The sequence below is a fragment of the Pseudochaenichthys georgianus genome, chromosome 11 (genome assembly GCF_902827115.2).
Source record: "Pseudochaenichthys georgianus chromosome 11, fPseGeo1.2, whole genome shotgun sequence".
NCBI classification, from domain to species: Eukaryota; Metazoa; Chordata; class Actinopteri; order Perciformes; family Channichthyidae; genus Pseudochaenichthys; species Pseudochaenichthys georgianus.
The window spans coordinates 18,420,367-18,447,740 of NC_047513.1; the positions used below are offsets into that span (position 1 = coordinate 18,420,367).

Sequence of the window (27,374 nt, forward strand, 5' to 3'; positions counted from 1 at the left end):
GCCACTCCCTACCTTTTTACCTAATCCTAATCTTCCTTCCTCCCTCCTAAACCTAAACCCCCAAACCTCTCCTACTGTAAGAAATTAAAATCAATACATGGGCTGTATGATGTAAATCTCGTCAATTCGCTTTTAACGGTGGTGCCTCTCAGCCACCGTATAAATCTAACCCTTCCCTTCCCCCCATCCTAACCCTAACCACTCCCTACCTTTTTACCTAATCCTAATCTTCCTTCCTCCCTCCTAAACCTAAACCCCAAAACCTCTCCTACTGTAAGAAATTAAAATCAATGTTTATACTACATGGGCTGTATGATGTAAATCTCGTCAATTCGCTTTTAACGGTGGTGCCTCTCAGCCACCGTAGTGTCGTGTCAGGTGGGCGTGTCGTGTACCATCGTGTACCGCCGTGTACTGGCCGCGGCCGCAGCTAGACCATATTGGAAACAGCGGCTCTCCCAAGACTGTCACCGTATTGTGTACATTGTATTAACAAGACATAATGAGCTATTTTTCATCGGGAATTTGTCTGCAATGTGTCTTTTATTACTACCTGACGCTAGTATGTGTTTCGCTGTCAATTGAGTTTTTACCCCACCACTTCGTCGCTCGTTTGCTGGTGTATCATTCATAGATTATTCAGTGACGGACAGTTTATATCCAGAGCTGTTCTATTAACAACAGAGACACAGAGTTAGATGATTACAGCAGGATTCTCTTAATGTTTATTTGTTTTATCAAAATGAATGTGAGGATATAAGTAATATTGTCACAGATATTTCTTCTGCTTGTTATTACATAGTTGCACACAAGTTAGGTCGAACACATTCCTGCTGACATTAAAAGTCATCAGCATCTCAGTAAGTCATTGATCATAAACTACTTGGGTTCCTTTAGTGCAAGCCTTCTGTTGGTGATGGCTTGCAGCTACCAATACCTCCATCGTTAATGTTTACATCTTATCAGGGGAGAGCGCGAACGCAGTCCCCCACTACCACAAATTATGCAGTCGAGATTCCTACATTTGAGGGATTCGTACAGGTCAGCGCAGCCGTCAGTGCAATGGCCGCGCCTCGCCGTAGGGGATCCACCTTAGTGATCATGGAGACCCCCCTGCCAGGTAAGTATGAGTTGCACCGGGGTGAGATGGGAAACCTATTCACAGACAAGCCATGCTAACTGATGGTGTAACAATAAAAATGTCTTCAATCAAGGAGAAATAAAGAATTGATCAAACCCTGGCTTTAATATAGAGGACACCCTTGTGTATGAAGGCTGGACATTATTATTTGAGTTTTGCCTGAGATTAATTGGGCAATACCCCATCATGCAATGCGGGTCTTCCATAAAACGAACCTTAAATTACGTTGCTTTTATTGGCCTCAATCAACAGTCTGAGAATTTAAATGAGTATTTAAACTTTATCGCACGGTTTTTTATCAAAACTTGTTCGGTTAACATTTGAACATTTCATAGGGAAAGAATTAAAAAATAAAATTTGTTTTCACACATTTCAGTCACTTCCGGTTTCTTCGTCTAATGCTGGGGGCAACTGGCCTTTCTGCTACTGACCCCTAGTGGATTGGAGTTCGAAACACATTCATCGGGTGTTATGACAACGTGTCAAGTTAACAGTTGCTATCAGGAAAATATGTTCCGTTGGAACAATGTGGATTAGAAATAAGAGCGAGAAATAATATCATCTTTTGGAATTTAAAAACACAACATTTATTTCAAGGGTAGAGTGTTGGCAACAATTCTGAGTTATTTGTTCTTTAATAATCATTTAAGTTAATTCTACTTTGATAATTAATACATTTCAGCGGGAACCACTGATATAGTTCACAGTTACAGTTACTAGTTGTATAGTTGAATATATTATAATTCAAAATAAAGAATGAAATAATGAGTAATCTTTCTGTTAAATGACTTAACAGGACAAGTGGATGCTTAATGCATCTTTCATCCTTTATTTAAACAGTTGTTCTTATTGACCTAAGGGTTTCTTATTCAAGGCAGCCCTGTATACAAACAAATAATATATACATTTTAAAAGGGGCACACATATTTTAGAGACATATATTATACCTTTTCAGAATAAAGAAAAGCATTGTAAAGTAAACTAACACTTGGAAGGCGAGTTATATGTCTGTTGTTTTTTCAATGTTAGTTTATATTATTGTTAATACTAAAAATTGAACTTTGTTGTAGTTTGAGTTCAAATCAAAACAATGTGAGCTCTTCTTCCACTACTGTTGAGTGGTGGAAGAAGTCATTCAATAAATATAGAGAAGTAAAAGCAACAATATTTTATTCTAAACTGTAGTTGAAGTTTATAGTAAAATCAAATGGAAATTCTTTAATAAAAAAACATTTATACAGAAAGGCTTTTATTGTGAAAAGCGGACACATTCGAACCGGAAGTGTGACGTTTGTTTGCTGATACTTGGTCCCCTAGCTTGACATCATCACTCAGGCTCACTCGGGGAATGTACATTGGCTGCCCTACGAAGTTTTCTGCAACAAATGTACGGTTTATTCAGAGATTGAGACAACGGTGTACACTTCTGTTGTGAAGAAAAGGGAGACCAGTTGAAAACATAACGGTAAGTGTGTGTGAGATGATCTTTACTGCCAGAACTAGCTAACGGTTGGTTAATAATATCACACAGAACTCAACTTCCTCCTGTTCGAAGCTGACGAGCAGCTAGCAGTTTTTAGCTTTGTTAGCTTGTAAATGATCTTAAACTCAACATTGGGTTAAACCCTCTGCTGGCACCAGATGATGTTTTATGACTGCTAAGATTCTTACTTAAGATAAACCATAGTGTCGATTTAATTGTGCGGTGGGTTAGCAAACATCATGGATCAGCTGGGCTGAAACTCTTTGGGCGACTAAAGTTAGGCACTAGCTTTCCTGCTAACCGAAACCGATTTGAGTTAGCTAGCATGCTAACGCTGGTTATCCAGGTGGAAATGTAAACACCATTTGGTTCTTCCTGTGCCAAGCGTCGGGTGAAACATTTGCAGCAGTTTTCCTTTTGTGAGTTTATTAACGTTGCCACTACTGGTAGAAATTGGGATTTGTATTAAATCTACGTGGGTTGTTTTTTCTTTAATGCGAAATAACGTTATGTTCTTCATCCAAATTTGTTTATAAGATTCAAAGGTTTTATTGTCATTTGCGCAGTAGCTACAGTGTGGTTATAGCAATGAACATCTTAAGCCCCGGTCTCCTTAACAAATTCAACATAAATATATATAAGACCTACAAATATAATACAAAAAGAAAGAGAGTAGTACACGTGACCTATGTGCAAGTCATGCAGGAGAAGTAGACTATATACATGTTAAATAGAAGCAGATGAGCTCAAAACAGAATGTCAAATTAAATACTCTACAAGAATAAAATACTGCTTATTGTAGTAATAAATATGTGAAATGCAAACAGATGGATGCTTAAGGTTGTGGAGGCACTTCACAGAGCTCAGACAAGAGATGGGGAGGTTTACAAATCTATTTGAATACAAATGGCAGAACTTGCTCTCCATAAATCATTGTAAGTCCAGACAACATCATTAAAGTATACTTTAAATGTATATTGAGCTCATAACTTATAAGCCACTTCGACTATAGTGCAAAGTCAGATCAGAGGCTGGTGATTCTAGCTACATTAATGTCCTGCTTCACAATGTAAAAATCAGGATTTTAAGGCTTAATATGTTATATAAGAGATACGCGTAGGGTACGCAAATCCAAAAACTTGTATTGGTGTTGCTGGATATACATAATCAACCATAGCGTCAAAAGATCCACATTACATTTTGTTTAGAGATGTCCTGATCACGTGATCGGGGATCGGAGCCGATCACGTGATCGGGGATCGGAGCCGATCACGTGATTTTCAAAAAATCGGGGATCGGGAGAAAAAAATCGGGGATCGGGATTTTTATTTTATTTTTTCTATAAAATATATTTTTTTAATTTAATGTTACAAAACAAAAATGACCATGTTCACGTCTTAAAGTCATCCTGAGGACTTAGTTTTGGTTTAAAATTACACAACATCATGTATGTGTTGCTTCTTTTGGGCTTGTTTTCAGACCTGGTTGCTTATTTCTCTCAAATCTGGCAACAGAGTGGGCGCGGTGTCTAATAGTAGCAGTAAGCTAACGAGAGGCTACGTTCAGCTGGTGACTCGGGAGTCGGGACAGAGAAAATGTCAGGAGTTTGGAAGTATTATAAAATTGAAAGCGAAGGCAGTGTAACAGCCAGATGCAATGTTTGCAAGGCAGAGGTTCCGCGTGGTGGAAAGAACAGAGCTACGTTCAACACGACCAATCTAAAACGCCACCTGAGAAACCAACAACAACACGGCGAGTACACAGCGGCCACTCAGGTAACGGCACTGAAACAACCAACACTTTCAGAGACTTTTAAAAGGAAAGAGAAACTGCCCCAGAACAGTGAAAAGGCCAACACAATAACAGCCAAGATAGCTGAATTCATCGCGTTGGATGACCAGCCGTTATCTGTTACCTTTTTTTTCTCTTAATGCATTGCATAAAGATCGGATCGGGAAAAATCGGTATCGGCAGATTGTCAAAATCAAATGATCGGAATCGGATCGGGAGCAAAAAAAGGTGATCGGGACATCCCTAATTTTGTTCTAACAGAGTCATCAGACCCATAGGTCAGACATTGTAATTTGTGTGATTCCTTATATGTTCGATGCATACTAACAATTCAGTTCAACATTGGTCCCCCATTTTAGGTATGTAATCATTTTTGATTAGTCTTCTTTTAAAGTTTCATTTTAGTTCACGTCTGACTGTAATTTCCTAGTACAGACACCGTTCAATGAAGGAAAATGTCTGAGTCATTTTTTTCTGTCATCACTTTCATAGCACAGTCCACAATGTTTTACTGAAAAGATAACATATCAATTACGGGCGCAGTACTTCCTTGTTACAGTGAGTGAGTAAGAAGGCTTTGCTTTCTCCTAGCAGCTCTTTACTGTTCAAATTCAATGATGGTGTCAGACTTGAATGAAACTGTTATTGTGCTCTTAAGTTTATTCACATTTCTGGACCCGTGTTGAACGATGTAACAACTCATCTCATGGCCAGTTTCCGTTAACCTTCAGTGGCGTCTCTCAGCATCAATCCTAGTGACGTGTTTTGAACGTTAATGACAGACATTACAAACAATATATTGTACTTAGTTTTACACAACTAACAAATAGGCCTTTTGTTTTGTTTGACAATTCGTTAAACTACCTGCCCTTTATACATTGCCATTGAGTGTACAGACCGAGTAATTGACTGATCTTTTACCAGGAAAGTCAACCCCCCCCTGTTTTCCTATAGTTGTAAACCGAGTTTAATTTTAGAGAGCCATAAACTCATTTTAGTCAACCATTCTTTCAGTCTTTCCTGAAGCGTAGCCAAGTTTTTGTCAGTAAACACCAGTCATCTGCGTACAGGAACATGTCACGTTTACACACCTCTTTCATGTCATTCATTTAGGAACAACGAGGGGCTGATCATATTCCCATGGGGATCTCCACGGTTTAGCAAAAGGACTTCAGAGTGATGGTCAAATATTTCTACCTGTTCCCTATGCGACAAATAGCTTTCTTCATAACAGGTTTATTGAAATGAAAACCTGTTATGAAGAATGCTGCTCTTGTTGTATGTGACCCAAGGGCTTACGTTATCACCCCCACCCCTAGTTTACACATATTTTAGATTTACCCAGGAAGCATTTTCTAGTCTGAACTAGGTTTTGGTTATTTGACCTACCTGTGCTAGGGACAACATAATGATCACACTACACATTTACAAATTACATTCCCTACTAACAATGGAATAGATCTGATATGTAAAACTCCTTATTAAAATAATTTCATTTGAAACTGTATTTGTGAACATCCCCCTTCTAACTTGGTTTGAGTGTAACATTGACTGACGGCCAGACAGCTGCCTGTGACAAACACAAGACCCATGGGCTGTCATTCGAAAGCAAACATTAGTTTGTTGTGCAATAATGTGTTCACGCATGTTAACTCGTCCTGACTTTCACTTGATAAACGACCTGGCAAACATTTGTGCACCAGGGACAGATAACAACATTTTAACTTCTTTCTTGATTATGGCTTTTCTTCTTTCACTTGTGTGCCTGTGCATTACGCAGGGAGGAACAAAACCCTCTTCTGAACAAGATTGGGAAATAACATTTAACAGTGTATATTTGTGCTTTCGTACTGCGGTCCTAGAAGTAGGAAGTGCATACAGTAGTGCAACGACCTCTTTGCCTCGAAATCAAGCTGTAATCGAAATGAATGGCCAGCAGCCTTTCGACTTATATACGGTCCATATCAGTATCAGCATACCTTCTAAATGCAGATGGAAAAGGGGATCTCCCATCGGCCACAGGGGCAAACAGAAGCCATTTTTAATTGCTGTCTCCATGGTGCTGAATGGAGAAGTGGAAAAATAATTCAACTTCATGTTTTAACTGTTTTTTGACCTGATCAGACATGTTTATATCGCATATAATTGAGCTACCTAGGCATGGCTTCTCCAGCTGCATGGTTAGTTTGACTGCCTCCTCACAGGGAACCAGATAAAGTGGAAAAGTACCGTGCCCTGATGGCTGTTAATCTCACTGTTTTGTAAATAGCGTGAAAGAAGCCTCAGAGGAATTCACTCGACTGCCTCCTGTTGTCTCTCTTTGTTGAACTACAGACATTATTATTTTTTTAATACTAGAAAATAGGCTAAACAGAGCTTCATTAAGCTACAGGGTTATTGAGATGTCAAGCTGACAGAAAGTTGGCCTACACCTGATGAATGCTTGGCTCGGCAGTCTAACAATAACTTATTTTCAAGTATTAGTTTGCTTCAGCAGAGCGATGGTGTCTCGTGCTTCACACAGCAGTGACAGTTGAGGAAAAAAACTGAAATATTTCCTCCCAATGTCATTTCATGTGGAAAAATAGGTAGCTTTTGTATAGCGTTTGTCATGCAGTCTGTTCCTCTGTCTCAAACCATAATAACTGAACGCATTGTCATGATCAGGAAGTCTGTCGTCCAGCTGGAATGTCAACGGAAATTAGCGTACGTGATGAATTTTATGCAGGAGAGCCCTTTGAGACTCACATTTCCAGGAGTGGAAGCTCATTACTGTATGTGGGATTTCTTTGATGGTAGGCATAGACTACCATTTTCACAAAACCCCGGGAAACCATCATCTTCCAACCCTACATTTGGACTGCACCATAAAGAAATGCAGCATGGGTTCCCTTTCAATGCACTCCCACCTGAAAGACAAACCAACTCAATTACACTGATGATGGGCACCTCCATAGTTTCATTATAATCAGGAATGTGATAAACTGGAGGTAGCTCAACCACAGCTTTGTGAAAAATAGGACAAATGGATTAGAAAAAGACCCAAAGTCCAAACCACGCACAGGAAATAACAGAGCCGAATGATGGTTGTTTAAACTACTGGACTATGCTGACATTTTCCAGAGACATGTAACACATTTGTTTTGATAAAGGTTAACTATGAGGGTGTGACCGCGATTGAAAGATTAGAGGTCGATCCAGCACACTGAAAAGTAATGTCAAAATAAGTGTGTTTGTCATGTGAATATAAAATATTTTGTTTTGGCTTGTATATTGTTTTCTTATTTGAATAACTCAATTATTTATATTGTCCCCAAAAATCCAGTAACAGTATGTATTTGATAAAAAGAGAGAAACTCATTTTAACCAAGTTATTGTTTCCTCTATCATGCTACAAAGTGAAACCAGATTACGCAAGTCCTTGAGTTTCGGCCTGACGTAACATCATGAACAACTGAACAGTTACTGTTAGCTTTGGCGGAAATTTAAAGTACATTTCACATTGAAGTTACATCCAGGATGTGTTTAAAACTAAATATTGTACACCGTTTATCTTTTGATATCACTATATGAGCCGGTAATCATTACTTTTGTTTGTTTGTCATTGTATTTGGGGTTGTAAGACCCTTTGGATTCGACTGTGGCTAGGGTTGCAAATGGGCGGTACATTTCCATGGGAAGTTAAGCTGGGGAATTTTGGAAATATTCCATATTGTTTTTGTTTTAATTAATTTATTGAACAATAATTTGTTTCATTGAAGAACAAAAACATGAATGTTGAGTTAAATATTACTTCTAGAAATCATCTGTGCATCATGCATGTGATGGAGGAATGCACAGTGCCTGTAGGGGGTGTGGTCTCGATAGCCATGCAGTAATCAGTGAGCTATGTAGATGTGATTGAGGAATGGCATGGATATTCAAGTGTACTTGAATGGCATCTGTTTGTTTTAGTCAAGATTATGCTAAAAATATACTTTCCCAAACTATATTTAAGTTCCCTACGAAGAGCCAACCTTCAATTTAGAAAATTCACAGTTAATTCCCGTTTATTTCCTTAAATTCCCGTTAATTCCCATGGAAAGTTTCCATCTTTGAAAATTCCCGGAATTTTGCAACCCTAACTGTGGCACATCTCACTGGTGGGTGCCGATATATCTTTGAAAAAGAGCTAGATTTTCACATAATAGGATATATATTTTGTTAATCAATGGAGAAAGAAAAGCAGTTTCATCTGCAATGGGGACACTGTTTACTGTTGCCTTGTTTTAATATCGCTATAACCCCTCTGTCTGCACGGGTAATGCTAGCAGCTCAGTCGAAGATTTTAGCGTGAATATTCAGGAAAGTATGTTTCTGTTTATAGCTTATTAATTGTGTTGAGATGTATTTATGAAACAGGGTTCAACGGGACATTTTGCAGTCACAGATATGTAACATAAAACGTTCCATTGCAATTTGGTTATGCACCTAATTGTCTCTTTGCTAAATTGCAGGCAATGAGAACCTGGATTTATTTAGTTTATTGCGATGGAAAAGCCAACATGTCATTGCTTTATGGTCTAGTGGGCCGTACTTGTTAAAACCACCACCACTGCGACCCCAAGTGACACATTTCGTTACTATTGTTTTCCCCGTCAGTTGTGACACATACATGATAGTGTGACTTCTAAAGACGTTCAGCAACCTTGCACTGACCTGTCTCTGCAGCAGAAAACCGCACATTTTAAATGATACTACAATGGTAATCATGATGTAGCATCAGCTGATTTGTAAGAGTTGAAGGAAGGTTGAATCTGGTTTGTTTCTGCCTCTGTGGGATTCTTGCCCCGGGGTTGTCTCAGGAACTGGGACACCGTGTCAGTGTGCGAGCCGCGGTTGCATGTGATTGCCTTTGGGAAACACAACTTGAATACATGCTTGTGTGTGTGTGTGCACAAATGCACACACTGACCGCAGTCACACGGAAAGTCCAACTCACTCGGAAGGCTTTTCCAGTTTGATTACACCTTGGGGGTGTAATTTCACATTCACTTGTGGGTTGCTTAAAAATTCCTCCTCTGCCTTGTTAAAAATGTCCTCTAGCTCACATGACTTGGCTATTTGACCCAATACATCATCAAGCTTTGTTACGATGTGGATTTAATAGTGCTGTGCCATCACTTTGGCCTCAGTGGAAGCTATTTAGATACCCAAATGGCTCTGGAACCTCCTAAAAAGCAACTTCCTACTTGACTATATAGAGGATTTCAATCTGAAATGTTACAAATGTTGTCGGATAATGTTAAGCTCCCATTTCACACATTACAGGCTACCGTTTAAAGCCACATCTCAATCTCAATCTTTGAGCGTCACTGTTGTGTCATTATTTATCAAGGGAGATCCATTTAGAGTCATGACACACCTCAAGGAAGTCACACCATCAACCTGCCTGATTTGTCATCGCTCGTCTCCTCACATGTCGCCTCACCCACTGGTGTTTAGGGGTGCTTACATTTCAGATGTCATATGCAGACTTTGGGTTTTAAAAAGCAAGTCTTAAACTTTCAGAACGAGCAATTAAAACACATTAGTCTTTACAACCTGGCTGCACTGCTAATGGTTTAATGTCATGCAATTATGGTTTGACTTTTTTTAAATTGTAGTTATCTTTGGTTCACAAACATTTAGGTTACTCTGCATAAAATGTACTTGTATGTTGAAGTCAACTAAATATGGCTGCATAGTAACATCTAGCCCTTTCTGCATCTCAAGATCATGTGGCTTTACGTTTTCTGCCTTTTAGATAATTGGTGATATATGGTGTTTCTTTGTTCAAATTATTCCATAACCTTCTGAGAAAGGATATTTCACACAGCAAGTACCCTCTATTTAACGAGCGAGGAAAGGATATTGTTTTAATTGTTTTTTTCCGGCTCGAGCTGGTTTCTCCAAAATTACCTACCCCACCTTTAACAGCCCTGTTATCACCTTTAACATAAGAACAATCTCAGTGTTGATATTCTGAATATACCTTCGAACATGGTGAAAGGACCAGATGTTTACACTGCGCATGCTTAATAGCACTCTGTATTACAGAGTGTAAACTATTAAAGGGAAGTTTCCTGTGGCTTACAAGTAGTGAGAAGTTAAACAATGATAGATACAATATCAATGTTGGAACATAGTAAATTGTGTGTGTCTCATGGTCAAACTATCAACTCAAAGACATTGTTTTTCAATAACATCTCATGGCCTTCAGCTACAGAACCTCTTGCTGAATCATTCATTTGCTTTGCTCTGTTGTTTTCCAAATGGGAGATGATATGGACAAAGGTGAGGACATAAATAAAACAAACTGTTACTCGACTTCTAGCTGGGAACACATGACAAAGTCATAATAACGAGATTAGGCCATGGTGCTTGATTATAAAGTAGATTTTGACCTGGGTTGCAAAAAAAGGTCCACTTGAAGAATAAACAGACGTTCTCTTCTGAGTGTGATGGTTTAGCATTGAAATAGCTTATTTCCAAACTGAGACTCTGATAGGTAGATGCTGGAATTCAACTGTTAATAAAACTATCTTTTTACATCTGGAATATATTGGGATACAATAGCAATGCAGCAAAGAATTCGGAGACAATGTTGCATTTTTGAAAACAATATAAATAGTGAGATTGGCACTCGTTTTTATTTTCCTCCCTCCATTACTTTGTCTCCTAAGGTACGAGCTAAAGGTAGAGATATTCAAACGTGTACATTCATTAGCATAAGAGGATTCCTCTCAACATTAGCGAAGCCTGAATAAGACCACACCCATTAACTGTGTTGATTCATTTCTGCTTTAAATGTACGGCTTCAAACTGCAATTCTTCACATCCACCGCCAGTGCACTTGTATACTGCAGTAAACATGTTATGCTTTAGTTGTTCGTATCGTGCAAAATAAGAGCATGTGGAAACACTTGAAGCGAGGTGTGGCTACTCAAGAGGCAAACTAACACAGCTGTGGCCACGTCTGAGATCTATGATGGAAAAAACAAGGGATTTGTCTTGTTTTGTCTACACATGACTAATACACACTCTCCTGGGAAAGCTTGCAGAGGTTTTATGTAAGCAGTCTCACATTCGAGATGATGCGCCTAAAAAAGTGCCTGAAGGAAAACACTTCATTATCAAAGGGATGGCCTCTCCTTAACACACAACAACTCTCTGATAGATGTGCTGTCTCAGGTGTTGTTGTATTTTGATTGTTGTTTAGTTGTTAAGCATTTGGAATCTTCCGAATGTTTCTGTTTTGCCGCATTCATTAAAAGTGAATGGATTCAGATTTGGCTCTGTACCTGATTTTCTCTTCCTTTTCCCCCTCTGTCAGGTTGGTGTCCTACATCTGAACATCTGCATCCCATCACTGTGCTGTCAACCAGGGACGGACCACACCACAGACTTCCACACCTCCTACCAACCTCCAGCCATGATTTCCTAGCCAACAGCGGCCAAGCCCCCCTCCCCTAAACCATCCTGTCCCTCTTTCCATCCTCCACCCTCTCCATGTCCTTCATCTCTCCTGATGTGCTGCTCTCTGGTCGTACGATCAGCATCCCTTCTGTAGTGATGAGCATCATGCACCAGCAGCATCATGGCAGCACGGGCTCAGAGCGAGACCTTCACTCTGTGGCCTCCTCTGTCAGCCTCCCTTCAGTTAGAAAGACCCCCAAAAAGCGCCGCCTGTCCCTCCACGCACTCTTCAGTCGCCGCAGACGACCCGACCGCGACCCCAAGCGCAAGTCGAGGCATCTGCAGACGGCAGCTGCTGCGGAGGCTGTTGTCGTCGCAGAGAGCGTCCCAGCAGAGACTGTCCATGAAAAGACGTCCTCCCTCTCGGCGCTGGCCGCAGTGTCCACTTCTTCAGTGTCGGGTTCTTCGTCAGACACGCTGGAGTGCCCTCTGTGCCTCCTGCGCCACGCACGAGAGCAATTCCCCGACATCATGACCTGTCACCACCGCTCCTGCGCAGACTGCCTGCGACAGTATCTGCGCATCGAGATATCTGAGTCACGTGTCAACATCTGCTGCCCCGAGTGCACGGAGCGCTTCAATCCCCACGACATCCAGCTGATCCTGGGGGACCGCGCCCTCATGGAGAAGTACGAGGAGTTCATGCTGAGGAGGTTTCTGGTGGCTGAGCCGGACTGCCGCTGGTGCCCGGCCCCCGACTGTGGGTAAGAACCAGAGCTGAGGGAAAATCCTAGGATCAATTACCGTTGTGTCATTGGGGGATAGATGGTGACCTAACAGAGATGTATTTAAATCTAAATATTGATAGCCTTAGTTAAAGAGGATAACATAACATTGTCTTTAAGATACATTTAAAGGTGGGGTAGGTACGTTTCAGAAACCGGCTCGAGATACACTTTTTGTTATATTCCATGGAGTGCTCTTAACATCCCGATAGCAATGAATATCTGAAGTGCTTTGACAAAAAATCCATAAAAAGCCGTAATACTGTAAAAAGTACAGCCGGGCTAAACGGATTGGATTGCCGCCCTGTCTGTCAGCCTTCCATCTCGTGCACGCACAAATGTATCTCGTGCCCTCATTGGGCGTGCCGTCGTTGGGCGTGCACTGCAGCAGTACTTCAATGACTCGCCAGCAACAGGCGGCCACTTTCACCAGTCTGCTGACATCATGTGCGCGTTCATGTGTGTTGGAGGAGGTGCTCTGTAAGGAAGTCTGAAGGAAGGGGCGGATTCTTTTCGGCTGTGTACTTTCAAATTTTAGTGACCTCGAGCCGGTTTCTGAAACTTACCTACCCCACCTTTAAAACAATGTGGCAGCCAGGTGTAACTAAAGTTTAGGAACGAATCTGAACTATTCTTCATATTAAGTGTACTCCACCTCACATTCATGGCAACAAAACAAGGAAACGACTTAAAAATTAAATAAAAAAATCTCTATTCCAGTTACTTGAGATGTGCTTGATGTTTGATACATCCCAAAATAACACTGAGAAGCAATAAGGAAACGCCAAGGCTGAAATCTGGCCTTTTGAAGTTCTCCAGTTGCCTGAGATAAAAATAACTCGAGCTCTAATAGACCTGTTTGTCAGCCCGATGAGTCAGATCTAAACAACGTGAGGAGCAGGTGATGAATAGGCCTATTGTTAACACACCATACCTGGAATTTTTTTAAACCACTAAATATTAACACATATTCACCTTTTAATTACTGTGAATCATTTTCTAAACAAAGCTGCAAAAAACATTTACAGTAACTCGGGGTCAATTATTAATCATCTGAAGAATGACTACCACACAGAATAAGAATGTAAAACAAAGATGAACATAACAAAAGTGAAAATAAGACGGGTAAAAACTGGATAAATGGCCAATTACTAAACGCACATGTATTGAATTTTGAAGTTCATTCGACTCATGCAGCCACATCTCAAATAAAGATGTTTCTGAAACTCTGCTGATTCTCTGAGGGAGGGAGAACGTGTTGTTCTGGTTTCCCTCGTTCACACGGAGGTGACGGGTGAGTTTCAGGTCAGAGTTCTGTATGTTTAGAGCTGGTCGGGATTCAACAGTTTGCTCACAGGTCTGAAGCTAACATAATGTTCTGTGTGATCGCTGTGGTACGCCCCGCTCTACCTGTTGTTGACTGTACCGGGACAACCACATACGCAGCATCATCTAATCTGCTCACCCGCGTCTATTTGTTTAATTAAGGTGTAAAGAAATCCTGTAACCTGCTTCATAGTGGTTGGGAGCAGTTACTAACTCATTTCAGGCTTTTATTGTTGTTTACAGTTTCTCTCTGTCCCTCCTTCTGTCTCCCTCTCCCCCTCCCTCTCCTCTCTGGGCTTTGTTTCATCAACACTGCCGACCCTGTCTGTTTGAATAATGGCTCTTTCATGAGTCTTTTTCAGTTCATCTTGCTCTCGTCATCTAATCACTTCAGCTCTGCCTCACAGTTACAGTCTCCGCCGGTTATTGCTGCCGCTCTAAATTGTTGTATAATAACAACGGTAAGTTATTGGGCTACGTTTGTCCGCTCAGCAATTCTCAAACGCAGGAATCCTCCGAACAAACAGTAGACATGGAGAGGTTAATAATGTATTTGTTTGCAGTGAACAGTCTGGACTTAACAGTGGTGTCATACATAGTTTAATGGTTATACACCAAAAGGTCCATTTGGATGTTTTCCCTTCCACTAGGGTTAGGGCAGGGGTTTGCAACCTTTTTCACCAAAAGAGCCATTTTGCTCCTTTTTCCAAAACATTTTTCTGTCTGGAGCCGCAAAACATATTTCATAGTTTTTTATTGTTATATCAGACAAAAACTACAGTTTTTTTGCATTTATTAGGCTATTTATTACATGATATAAAACTGTTAACCTCTAATAAGAAACAAATAACTCTTATAAGGAGAATTAAAAAATAATACACAGGCCTACTTTAAAATAAATTAAACGCAGCACTTGGGGAGTCCTCTGCACATTTGAAGGAAAAAAAAATATTATTGAAATGGGCCCACTTTGAAATAAATAAAACATAGCTGCACCCTAAAAAGAGTTAAAGGTAGGGTAGGTAAGAATGGAGAAACCAGCTCGAGTGCGCTAGAATTTGAAAGTACACAACCGGAAAAAATATGCCTCTTCCTTCAGACTTCCTTACAGAGTCCCTCCTCCAACACACACGAATGCGCACATGACCAATGAGGGCACGAGATAAGTTTGTGCACAGATAGAAGGCTGACGGGCAGTTAGGCCGTCCAGTTACTTTAGCCGGGCCGGCTCAGATGATTGGTCGTGCTTTTTACAGCGCTACGGCTTCCACAGATGACATTTTTGTATGTATTTATTGTCAAAGCATTTAATATATTCATTGCTATCTAAAGTGTTTTCTGAAATAAATTACATACCCCATTGAATTATGACTGAAGATCGTCAGCTGTCTTCCTCTCCCGTGTTGTTCCTCGATACGTAAAGGCTGCACCACCGTTGATAACTTCTCTCTACATCAAACATACCGGTAAACCAGCATCGTTTGCTGTGAAAGCAGACAACTCTGTCCACGCAGAATTAAATCCTGTGTTCCTCCGGTACTTTTCTTTGATTTATCCATAGTTCGCTCATCGAGCCGGAGGTTATTCGCCTCCAAGAAAAGGTGCTCGCGCGGGACCGTAGCAGGATGTGACGCATATTTTAGTTGACCTAATTAAAACCGTTTTGTTTTTTATTTATGTGTCACAGTATCACCTCAAAATACAAGATACGAAACATTTTCAACCATGCAACAAAATATAAATAGTCCTACAAATACTTTTATTTTATTTCCTTCTTATTTTTGTCTAAGCTCAAGGGAGCCAGAGCAGAGGGCTTAAAGGGCCGCGGGTTGCCGACCCCTGGGTTAGGGTTAACATTTACTGTCAGTTTGCCTCACTGAGGTCACGTGTGAGTGGAGTCTGGCTGGAAACTGTCTAGACTCCCTAACCTCTGTAGGTGTACGGTGCCCACACACACTGCCCCCGATGCTAAACTGCAAAGTGTGTCAGTTTGTAGGGAAACATTTTACAAGCATTGTAAAATGATGCCGTGACGTCTGTTACCACGCGTTTGTTTTCTGTTTCCTTCTCCGTATCATAGTAGTAAAGTCCACCCTTACTCTGCTTTTTCCAACATTTACCTTGGTTTTTTTGTGAGGAGAAATCCAGTGTAGAGTTTTTAATTATTACAATTTAGGCTTTTATTAAACCGCATCTCTTTGCTCTACTGTAGGGTATATTGCCTGAAGTTTGTTTTCCATTCTTTCTGCCCATGTTTACATCCTTCAAAAACCTTAACGTTGTGAAATCTCAGCACATGAGAAACAAAATGAGCACTTATTATTTATCTCATTGTCAATTAATCTTCAGTCGATGCCCAAATGTATTCTGACTTAGCTTTAATAGTTTTTCTGCGAACGCAAGTAAGCAGCTCCATCTTGCTGCGGGCTTTGCTTTACAGAATTACATTTATAAATAAAGATATTGGAGAACGGTGTTTGTTCACAGAATTTGAGTTGATCCCCTTAGGGTTTCATTCAGGGAGCAGATTCTTATTCAATCATGTACCCAATGATATCCAATTTAGTCCAGTTTGTTTGTCAGCCTGAGTTTTTGTTTTTCCTTTTCATATGTTTCATATTTCCCCATGATGACCCTGCTAGGGGCGACTGAATGTCTGCAACCATCTCAGGTTTAGCAGAGGTTGTCATACTTACTTTATTAAAACAGCAGGTGCTCTCCTTTTTCCTTTCAACAAAACCATTGTTACGGTGTCATTGTTTCCATACCACAAGGAAATAGTTGGCTTTTGTGTCAGCAAGAGGAAACAGTTGCTACCATTCATTTTATTATTATTACACCGATAATAAAGCAATTATTTGCTCAACTAATTGTGTTGGGCTATACATGGCTGCCTGACCAGTTTGTATATAATTTGCATGTTTATTAAATCAAAACAAATGTTTGACTTTGTCGAAGTTGTGCCATGTAATGCTCAATAAAGCTGCCACAGTTATGACTGATGAGGGTACTATGGAGACATGCAGTCATGCAGAATTGATTGTGTCAGTCCTGATTTGTTTCATCAAAATAATCAGGTTATATTGATGTGTTTATGTAACAAACACTTTTGAGTTGTTAGATTTAAGAGTCAGTAGTTTATTATCATTTCAACATCCTTGACTGTCTTAGTGAGCATACTTACAAAAAACGAAATAATGCAAAACATCAGTACATAATACATATGTGTAAAACAGATATAAATACAACAATCATAAACCAAATTGGTAAAATCAGATCAAATCAAACACAGAAGACCATAGATAGGACACTGGCATCTGTTGGAAAGTAAGCAGCATCATCATTGTATTCAAGCACACGTTTTTCACCTATACTATTTTCCTTTTAGCCCTGATGACCCATAGTGTTTTGCTTAAAATCCACTAGCAAATACAAACCACCCTTTTGTGTGCATCTGTTCTCTCTCTCAGTTATGCAGTCATTGCGTTCGGCTGTGCCAGCTGCCCAAAGATCACCTGTGGGCGTGAGGGCTGCGGGACGGAGTTCTGCTACCACTGCAAGCAGCTGTGGCATCCCAACCAGACATGTGACTCCGCACGGCAACAACGGGCCCAAAGCCTGCGGTTAAGAACGTTCAGGTCCTCCTCCCTCAGCTACAGCCAGGAGAGTGGAGCCGCAGGTAACTCACAAATACACTTCTGACCGTGTCATGCTCACTCATCTGTTCCTTCAGCACACCCATCAGCCTCAATATAGCTCCAACAATTAGTAGACTTATAGATTTGTTCATTGGCATTCAAATAATCCGCAACTATTACAATAATCCATGAATCATTAAGGTACTTTTCAATGCAAAAATGCCCACCTTCTAAAGGTGATGTTTTCCCTGTTTAACATTTAAAGACATCTCCTTTGAATTTGAAACTGGTATTGACATTTTTGCTGACATTTTATAGAACAACGGATTCATTGATGAGTCATATATATATTATACATTTTTAAAGATACTATTGCAATAGGCCACAGTATAGAATATGCACAATAAATATTCCCCAAAACACTGTATGCCTAACGCTTCTCTTTCTTTCACATCAATCAACGATTACTAGGGGATGACATCAAGCCGTGCCCTCGCTGTGCCGCCTACATCATCAAGATGAATGATGGGAGCTGTAATCACATGACCTGCGCTGTCTGCGGCTGCGAGTTCTGCTGGCTCTGCATGAAGGAGATCTCTGATTTACACTATTTAAGGTGAGACAAATGTCCAGCAGCAAACAAAACCGTTAAATAACGCTCAGTAGGTACTGCAGTTGTGTTTGCTTCAGTGATTCCTGCCTCGTGAATGTCTCTTCTGTGGAGTGACAGTCTTCAAATGTGTCAAAGAACAGATAAAACACATCTACGGTATATAAATGAATAACTTTCAGAATCGAAAACCATCATTCCAGGTGCTGTTTTTACTTCTTCTACATTCCTAGTTTCATCACTTTTATGTTGGGCGTGATATACACTCTTTATTTTTTGACAACCCATTTCCTGTCTCCCTCCACTCCTCTCAGTCCGTCAGGCTGCACCTTCTGGGGGAAGAAGCCGTGGAGCAGGAAGAAGAAGATCCTCTGGCAGCTCGGCACGTTGGTCGGCGCCCCCGTGGGCATCGCCCTCATCGCCGGCATCGCCATCCCTGCCATGATCATTGGCATCCCAGTCTACGTGGGCAGAAAGGTGAGAGCGAGCAGCCGAGGAATAATATGGAGCTAAATATAATGTAAATAATTTGTAGACCAAATCTCCTCGCAATCAGGACATATGGTGTGGTTTTGACTGTTGATGTTTTAGACATTTTCTGTGGTATGAAATGTAACCTTTTTCTGCACAACTCATCAAAACATTGTTAAGAATCCCTCCATTTAATTCTTCTAAATAAAAGTGTTAAGCCTTTTGAATTTCTGTGTCACAGTTGCCAAGAAGGTGATTTAATTCAAAGGTAATTAAAAACGATTTCCCTCTTCAGATCCATAACCGCTATGAGGGCAAGGACATCTCTAAACACAAGAGGAACTTGGTAATTGCTGGCGGGGTGACGCTGTCTGTGATCGTGTCTCCTGTAGTTGCAGCAGTCACTGTCGGTAAGAAATAAGAAGTTTCCCCTCCTTTCCCTTTTGACTCTTTCCTGCCCGATCCGTTTCTCCACAACATTTAAAGTATTGGAACCTTTTTGTCTTTGTGGGTCACATGTATAAAGCTGTAAAAAAGCATCATCCGGTTTAAAGATAACCCCCAAAATGTGTACAATGCCGTTTTTTCTGCTTTCAACTTTCTAAACTAATTATGATATAATAGTTAAAGTGTGTGTTGACACGGTTTTGTGCAGGCATTGGTGTCCCCATCATGCTGGCGTACGTCTACGGAGTTGTCCCGATCTCCCTGTGCCGGAGCGGAGGCTGTGGAGTGTCTGCTGGGAACGGCAAAGGGGTGCGAATCGAGTTCGATGACGAAAATGACAACATAGGGAGCGGGGCTGCAGCCACAGGTGAGCATCTCTATAACAAAAGCATTGCCACTGATTTCTTACGGACTATGCAGAACATTTGAGGTGGAAGTACTCTCTACCACCTCTGCAGTCTTATTCACTTCTTTTGTCAGTCTCTCCATTTATTGTAAGTTATTCGGTTTAATATACTTTTAAATAAGGAAAATGTTCCGTCCTGTCATACACTAACTGTAGACTGGTTTATGTGGAATTATCACTGGCACCTGAATACATATTAACAGCTTTTTAGCAACCATTACATCAATATTTGTTGGAGTTTGAGTTGTGCAGCGGTGTGAAATGACTGGCGTACATGTCATTATTATTATTGGTACATTCATCTTGTTTTACTTCTCGCACAGCACCTGGATATTAAGTAAATGCCAGCAGCTTTTTATCAACCGTAACACAAATATTTGTGGTAGCTGTGTGCTGGCATATTAGTTTTTTTGCCAGTCTGTTTGGCTTACAGAATTCCCCCTACGTTGGTCAGTGGCTTTGTGTGTACAATACATACGAGTCATTCATTGCATGAATTGCCAAAACTGTTTCAGTTGTGCAATGGTGTGAAATGACTGGTGCAGTGTCAGTTGTTTTTCCTGTCATCGTGTGTTTGTCACTGTCAGACTTACTTTCCCGGGAGGTGTTTAGGGAGACTAGGCTTATATCGTATGATAATTATGAGTCCAAATGACAGCAGGGACTTTGACCTTCCCAGGGAAATAAAGTGTGAGACGTGTTGACACTTATTCACACATAAGAGTTCATCAATCTGTGGTTCCAGCATGAATTTAAAACTGATGAAAGTCAGTGAAGTCATTGATGTGACTACAGAAAAATAAACTTTGTTCCATGACACAAATATCATTTTGTTTGCTGTTATCTAGGGTAGCTTGCCGAAATTCCTCTTTACGGCCCAATTTTTATTTGGTCCTTTTTAACCTCACTTTTTTTTGACAAATAGTTCTGTGCTAGACATAACTAATGTACCTTCTTTGTCAGTCAGAAGCTTCTCTTAAGGATCAAAATGACACTTCCTGTCGCCCCTTTTCTCCTCAGACACAACCTCAGTGGCAGAGACTCGGCTCAACAATCCCAGCCTGGGAGATGGAGCGAGTGTCGGCGGCCTGACAGGGCTCAGTGTCAGCGGGAGCCACATGGAGCGCTGCGGCATGAGCTCCACGCAGCGAGACAACATGAGCGACAACGCCAGCACCACGGCCCTCGCTGGGACCAGCATCACAGGAAGCCTCTCTGGCAGCTGCTACAACAGGTGATAAACTGGACCTGGATGATCGCTCCATAGACAAATGTTTAATGAGAAAAACGTAGCATTTGACCGGCAAATAGCACATACTTTATACAATTCATAGTGCACGATTTTACTCTTTGGTATGGCTTAGTAAATACATTTTGTGGTATTGTTCTCTGATACTGGTTAAAGCAAACTTTCTGTGACTCACTGAGACATGAGAAATGATTTCATATTTTGTTTGAATTGTCATTTCCAGGATGGAAGTGCAGGCTGATGTCCAGAAGGAGCGCTGCAGTCTGAGCGGCGAGTCGGCCACCGTCAGTCTCGGGACAATCAGTGACAACGCCAGCACAAAAGCCATGGCAGGATCCATCCTCAGTGCCTATATGCCTCTGGAAAGGTCAGTAGACCCCTGCATCTCTACCCTCTTTTAAACATGTATACCTGTCCTAGTTTCTCTAATACCTTTGTGGTCAAGTGCTTGTTTGTCTGTCTTTGACACTAAAAGCACATAAAAACAGTTGATTCATAATAAATATGCAAGTAAATATCTTTGATAGAAAAGTAGTTGTTCTAGATTATTATGTATTCCTTCTTTAACCTAATTTATAAAACCTTCTATATGTTTTGCTATTTTGAAGCACATTGAGTCTGTGTTGGTGCATGAAATTCGCTATATAGATAAACTTGACCTGTACTAAAAGGATTTCTTCTTGTTATCTTGTTTTGCAGAGACAACAGTCTGGATGCTCAGGCAGACATAGAGTCCAAACCGCAGAAGCTGAGGCATTGCAGCGTCAGCAGCAGCCTGGATGAAGCCAGCTGCAGCAGCACCCCCGGCCTCAAAGGTGCTGCGGGTGGTCCCTGCTCCTGCCCCTCCACCAGCTGCTGCGCACAGCACGAGAACCACTGCTGCCCCTCGTCCCCCTGGTCAAAGGAAGCTTCCACATCAGGAGGCAAGAAGAGCCGAGTAAAGCTTTGGAAACGAGCCAGCAGCAGCAGCAGCAGCAGAGGAGACATGAAGATAAACGAGACGCGGGCGGACATGGACGCCCAGCTCCTGGAGCAGCGCAGCACCAACTCCTCAGAGTTTGATTCTCCGTCTCTGAGCGGCAGCCTGCCCTCCGTGGCCGACTCACACTGCAGCCACTTCTCATCAGAGCTCAGCTGCTCCGACCCTGAAACCTCGAGACCGGCTCATGCCCCCTGCTCCGCCCCTACGGACCCCCGCTCTCATCACCATGCCACCACCTTCGGTGACGTCACCATCTTACCCATGCCCGAGGTGGAGAACGACCGCCTGGAGCATTATCTCCCTCACAGCAGCAGCGCAGCCTTCACCCACCGCCTGCTGTCCTCATCCCCCCCTGCCTCGCCGAAAGAGGGGAGCAGCGGGATGTTTCTGTACATCAGTGAGGAAGGGGGAGGCGCCTGCGCAGACTCAGAGCCGGAGAAGGACAAGAAAATAAAAGAGAGCGTCAAGAACACTGCCGTGCAGCCTGTAAGCCCTAGAAGGACCCGCAGTATACAAACAGAGATCTAAAGGATGTTCTTCAGGTGTAAGCGGTGTTACCACTTCCCCACCATGCATTCTGGGAAGCCTTTGGCTTAAATGTAAGCCAATATGTTTAAGGTTAATTCTATTTTTACTTGCTGAAGAGGCAGCCAGGAATATTATGTGAATGTCAGTCTATACTGAGAGGGTCGAGGTCTACGTTGGAGAGAGATTTGTGAAAACGGGAGCAGGTCAAACGGATCAGTGGTTTCTGTTGTCACTGAAGACAGAGGTTTTAGTGACCGTGAAGGTGTTTAGTGGGGAGCTGAATGTATGTGGACAGGTTGTAAAGTAGGTTGTTAATGTTTTCATCAGTCTGACTCCTGAATGATGTTCTGAATCCAAGCTCCATGCAGATCTTATTCTTTTACAAAAAAAACAGATCCTGGAAATGTTGGATATTCGTTGATTAGTAAATTGAGCTGCTATTTTAAAGCTTGAACCCATCCTCCCGTGTGTCATCGGCACAAATGTGTTTTGCATGAATCAGGGATGGATATGTGATGGTCACTGTGGTCCACCGCTGTGCCGCCACTTCATTCTGTGACTTCTTAAAGCAGTCTAAAAAAAACAGCTAAAGGATTGTTGAACCTAAGAGGGACCAGTCCATTCAGTAGCACATTTTATTTTTCCATAATCATCTATAAGACGATTGGCTTTTCTTTCAAATGTGACTCCTGTATTTTTTTTTCTGTGCTTTTGTCTTTGCCTATTTTTTTATTTTCCATTTTGGGAAAGTCGGTTTTAATGTTGAAACCCTGTTTTGGGTCCAAACCTTGACCGGATGGGAATTATGTTGATGAGTTTAAAGTAGCCATTTTTAAATAATGTGGATTTCAGACTGTTCTTCACAATCCTCTATCTGCACTGTTAAATGTTTATTAGTGGTTTGCACATGTGCAAGTCTTCATTGCAGTATTTAGTATATCATGGATTTATGAGAGCTATATTAAAGAAAGGGAATGAAAGAGAACTAAGGAAAGCCCAATTTCAAAAATATAACAATGTAGCCTTTTTTTTAAATACTTTAACTTGTTTTAGTGATCCGTCATTAAAACTGGAAAGTCAACCAAACAATGTTTTTGCAATAAGGAAATTAAGCTTTTGAATAACTAATCAACAGTGTAACTATATAACAGCTCTGATGTACTTAGTATTTGAGCACACATCTGTCAGTGATTTCATGTTCTGTAGTGAATGTATGATGATAATAGGATTACATTTTTGAATCTCCCTCAGTAAAATCAACATCAAAATATAATTTTTGATTCAGAGCCTTGAGTGTATCCTGTAATCCTACTACAATGTGTTAAGTTGTCTTTCTTAAATCATTGCAAATGAAAAATGCAAATTTTATATTTGTTGGACCCACAGTGCCTTTTGGAGAAAAAAATCCTTTGTACAGTGTTTTTACTTTCTTTTTATTTCCTCATATATGTCTTCAAATGATAAACATAAAAATCCTGAGAGAATTTATCGTATTTTCCTCATAAAATGCTCGAAATGTAACTTGATACGAAGTACTGCCCCTACCCTGTGTGCTAACGCTACCTGTCACACTAGCATGTTTAGCTGACCAAAGACTCAGGCCATTAACCGGGTTTTGGGCCAGTCATTTAAAACTAACGTCCAAAATAAGTGTTTTAGAAATAATATTTTTAAAATGTTACCATAAAGTAGCCAAAGTCAGTTCACCTGTGTTTATAATCAGCTCCTGCTGGAAATAAAAGCCTGTTTATCCAAAGCAATGAGCATTTTGAGTATCAGATGTCGTTGTGAATTGTCATCCTCACTAGATTACTTTGCTCTGATGTCAACCTGCCGAGCTCAGCAGGAGCTGTGTGGGAGGAAAGAGTCGCTCATGGAGAAGTGATATTCCAGCCCTGTTAATGCCCCGGTGTTTAAAAAAAAATAAGTTTCTGTGAGTTTTACATTATTATTTGAAGACAAGTGCCAGGTCTATTTCTGACTTGGTCAAAAGAAAACTGCTATTTGATAAAGTATATATTCCCTAACTAATTGCTTTATAATGTGCATGTTAATGCATATCCTTACAGAATAAAAATCTCAATCAAGCTTGTTGTCTTTGTATTTTAATTCTTCATGCTGACTTTCGAGTTTATGCTGGAGCAGCTCAGCTGTGATACGTTTTTAAGATTCGAGAGATGATCAAATCAACAACTCGTTTGTTTTTTCCCCCTTATGGCTACACATTCAGTTTACCCATCATGTAACAGAAACATTGCTCATTAAAGCAGCCATGTAGCATTTTATTATTTACATTTGCATCCAAACTATTTACATACAGTACATGCTCTTACATTCCACGAAGCAACACTTCAAGTCTCATAGCAAGTGTTCTCATTTAGTTTAGTTTTTTTTAATGCTTTTATTAAGACAACGCAAAGGGGAAATAGTTAAAATCAGACAAACCAAATGAATACATCAAAGTATTAATGAAATAAAATATGTGGCACATTGTGCGACTCAAAGATTTAAATAGTTTGTGATGTTTAAAATAAAGATATTTAAATGCCCTGCACACTTACACAGGTGTTTTTAGTCATGTTGGTTGAATAGACCTATGCTCCCATTGAAGTGAGGGCAATAAACAAAAAGAGAGTCATTTGTCCCTCCAAACAGGTCATACTGGCCTTTCACCAAAATGTCAATGTCACAGAGACCGTTGTGGCTCTTGATCTCGGTCATTTAGTGTCAGATGGTCATTAGAGTTACACAAGTCTTTTTTGTTCCTCCCTCTCAGGTGTAAAAATAGAAACAGATAGCGGTCAATCGAGCACTTTCTGTACAGAGACCTGAAGGGAGCTGTAATGAGGCAGAGGAAGTAGAAACACCTGTTTGTTGATGGTGTCTGCAGGGGGGGGGGGGGGGGGGGGGGGTAATCTGCAGCATACCGAATACCTTCTGAGACTTCAACCTGACAATGGAGGATCCAGACTACAAGCTGTTTTAGTTTTTCAGACTGGACTGCTTTGGATCATATCGAATTGTAATTCACCACCATTCAGATTTATGAGGGATTCTTCAATCAGATCAAAGAGTTCGGAGTTATGAGCCATTATTAAAACTATAATACTCTGATAAAGAAACTTTCCAAACATAAATACGGTACACCTATTCACACACAAGGACAAGTACGCATCATCTTGGTTACATTCAAGATTAGACCTGAGACCCACTTACAGTACAGGATTAAGTAACGCTGACTTCAGTTGCTGGATATTACCTAAACCAAAGAAGTGACCATTTATTATTAACAATAACTGAGCTCATGTGATATTCTAACTGTAGGAAATTATAATTTTACCATCTTAAATTAAAGTTTTAACAATATACTTTAGAGGAAAGGTTGGCTTTAGTAAATAGCAGCGGAAAATACATGTAAACAATGACAAAGGTCTTGAAATAGCTGGAAGAGCTGGATACATAACAGATAATAACTTTCTTTCACCTTTAACATCTTTTAGGGAGTTGTCTATCTTCATATACAACATAGTTAAGTTGAATCGGTGCTTTAGTCATGAGCTCAGTGAACCAATTTGCAAGCAAACACAATATTTTTAAAAACAAATCAGAGGAAAAATCTTGGCGTATTTCAACCAAACTGCGGTAGAAATCTCGGTAAGGCACAACATATTACACTCTCACTTTCCCCCCTGCTACTCCACCATAAAACATGATTCTGTATAAACAGTACATTACATCATAATGTGAATGATTTATAGTGCAAGCAGGTCAAGGGTGCCTCGACTTTAGCCTTTTTTTAATAAAGCTGCCTGTTGTGTTATGTAAGGTTGTGTACTCAGGAGTTATGGTGCCGTTTGCACACGTTGCAGATGGTGCAGAGCAGAAAGCTGGTTGTCCAAGAAGTCAACGCCAGTCATTTCCAGTTTTACAGGTGTTACTCACTACAGTCGATGGCTTAAAGAGTCCTTTGCCTCCACAACTGCATCAGTTCAGTGAACATGTTAACTTCCTCTGCCTCCATACTTCTCCACAGAAATCAAACCTGAAGGGAATGAGAAAAAGTCATTTGTGTCCGTCTTAGTTAACACGTTATGGGCACAAAATACATTTGGCGATGTTCGGTGTTTCGTTTTATACATATACAAGTAAAGAAGGAAGATTTTGCTTTCAGTAATCAAGCACTTTCTCAATTTTTAAAGCCTATTCCTTGAAAGTTATGTGTCTTATATCTTGTGGTTTTGAAGAGGTAGACATGTTGAATTATGAACGACAAATGTAGTTTCCTGTCTCTTGTGTCATGTCAACAGTCAGAGTTTTTTATTCTAGAAAACAACAATATGAACAATATGTTCATTTAAATTCAAGTCGGTTGATAAAACTAGTCTTTCAGAAAAAAAACTAGTTTGGGAAATTTGAAAAGAAGAGAGTCTGACGGTGTTGACAAAAAAGGGATAGTGATTTAAGATATTCAGAGATAGTTTAAGGTAAGGATGTTTCAGTTTGCCCCTTATCTTTAGAACCACTGAATTACTCCCTGACGGATTGTGTGTGTGTGTGTGTGTGTGTGTGTGTGTGTGTGTGTGTGTGTGTGTGTGTGTGTGTGTGTGTGTGTGTGTGTGTGTGTGTGTGTGTGTGTGTGTGTGTGTGTGTGTGTGTGTGTGTGTGTGTGTGTGTGTGTGTGTGTGTGTGTGTGTGTGTGTGTGTGTGTGTCTGTGTGTGTGTGTCTGTGTGTCTGTGTGTACAGTCTGTTACCCGTGGTGTGTGTGCCGTGCTGTCCATCAGGCTCTGTCTCAGCAGGCCCGTCACCTCCTCCAGCTCCAGCTCGGCCTCCCGGACGTTGGGGTCCAGCTGGAGGACTTCCTGCAGATCACTGCTGGCAGACAGGTAATCCTGCACAGAGAAATGAGGAGAGAACGTATGAAATATAACATCCACAACCCGACTGCTTCAAATAACTGAGTGTTTATGATGTGGAGTGACCGGCACCTGTAAACCCTTGTAAGCCAGCGCTCGTCTGTAGAAAGCTTTCTTGTTGCCCGGCTCCAGCTGCAGCGCCGAGTCACAGTCCTGTTTGGCCTCT

General features: G+C 40.8%; 2 protein-coding genes and 1 non-coding gene across 3 annotated transcripts in view; 1 reads left to right on the top strand and 2 right to left on the bottom strand.

Moving 5' to 3' along the window:
• Window positions 1-963: 963 nt before the first annotated feature.
• LOC117455679 (U1 spliceosomal RNA) lies at window positions 964-1,128 on the bottom strand. Its single transcript, XR_004553124.1, has one exon. It is a non-coding gene; the product is annotated as a U1 spliceosomal RNA (small nuclear RNA).
• A 1,332-nt stretch (window positions 1,129-2,460) lies between these two features.
• Window positions 2,461-24,382, top strand: rnf19a (ring finger protein 19A, RBR E3 ubiquitin protein ligase). Its single transcript, XM_034093763.2, has 10 exons — window positions 2,461-2,606; window positions 11,770-12,616; window positions 17,434-17,642; window positions 18,073-18,217; window positions 18,526-18,688; window positions 18,978-19,092; window positions 19,338-19,496; window positions 20,556-20,769; window positions 21,008-21,151; window positions 21,484-24,382. The coding sequence occupies exons 2-10, from the start codon at window positions 11,946-11,948 to the stop codon at window positions 22,292-22,294; spliced, it is 2,631 nt and encodes an 876-aa protein (XP_033949654.1). The 5' UTR covers window positions 2,461-2,606; window positions 11,770-11,945; the 3' UTR covers window positions 22,295-24,382.
• A 173-nt stretch (window positions 24,383-24,555) lies between these two features.
• The window catches only part of spag1a (sperm associated antigen 1a), a 13,381-nt gene continuing 10,562 nt past the window's right edge, over window positions 24,556-27,374 (bottom strand). Inside the window, exons 7-9 of the mRNA XM_034093767.2 lie at window positions 27,281-27,374; window positions 27,047-27,184; window positions 24,556-26,336 (exon numbers count right to left, since the gene is read on the bottom strand). The exon at window positions 27,281-27,374 is cut by the window's right edge and continues 33 nt beyond it. Coding sequence (XP_033949658.1) covers window positions 26,331-26,336; window positions 27,047-27,184; window positions 27,281-27,374 — 238 coding nt within the window. The 3' untranslated portion in view covers window positions 24,556-26,330. The remainder of the gene's footprint in view (window positions 26,337-27,046; window positions 27,185-27,280) is intronic.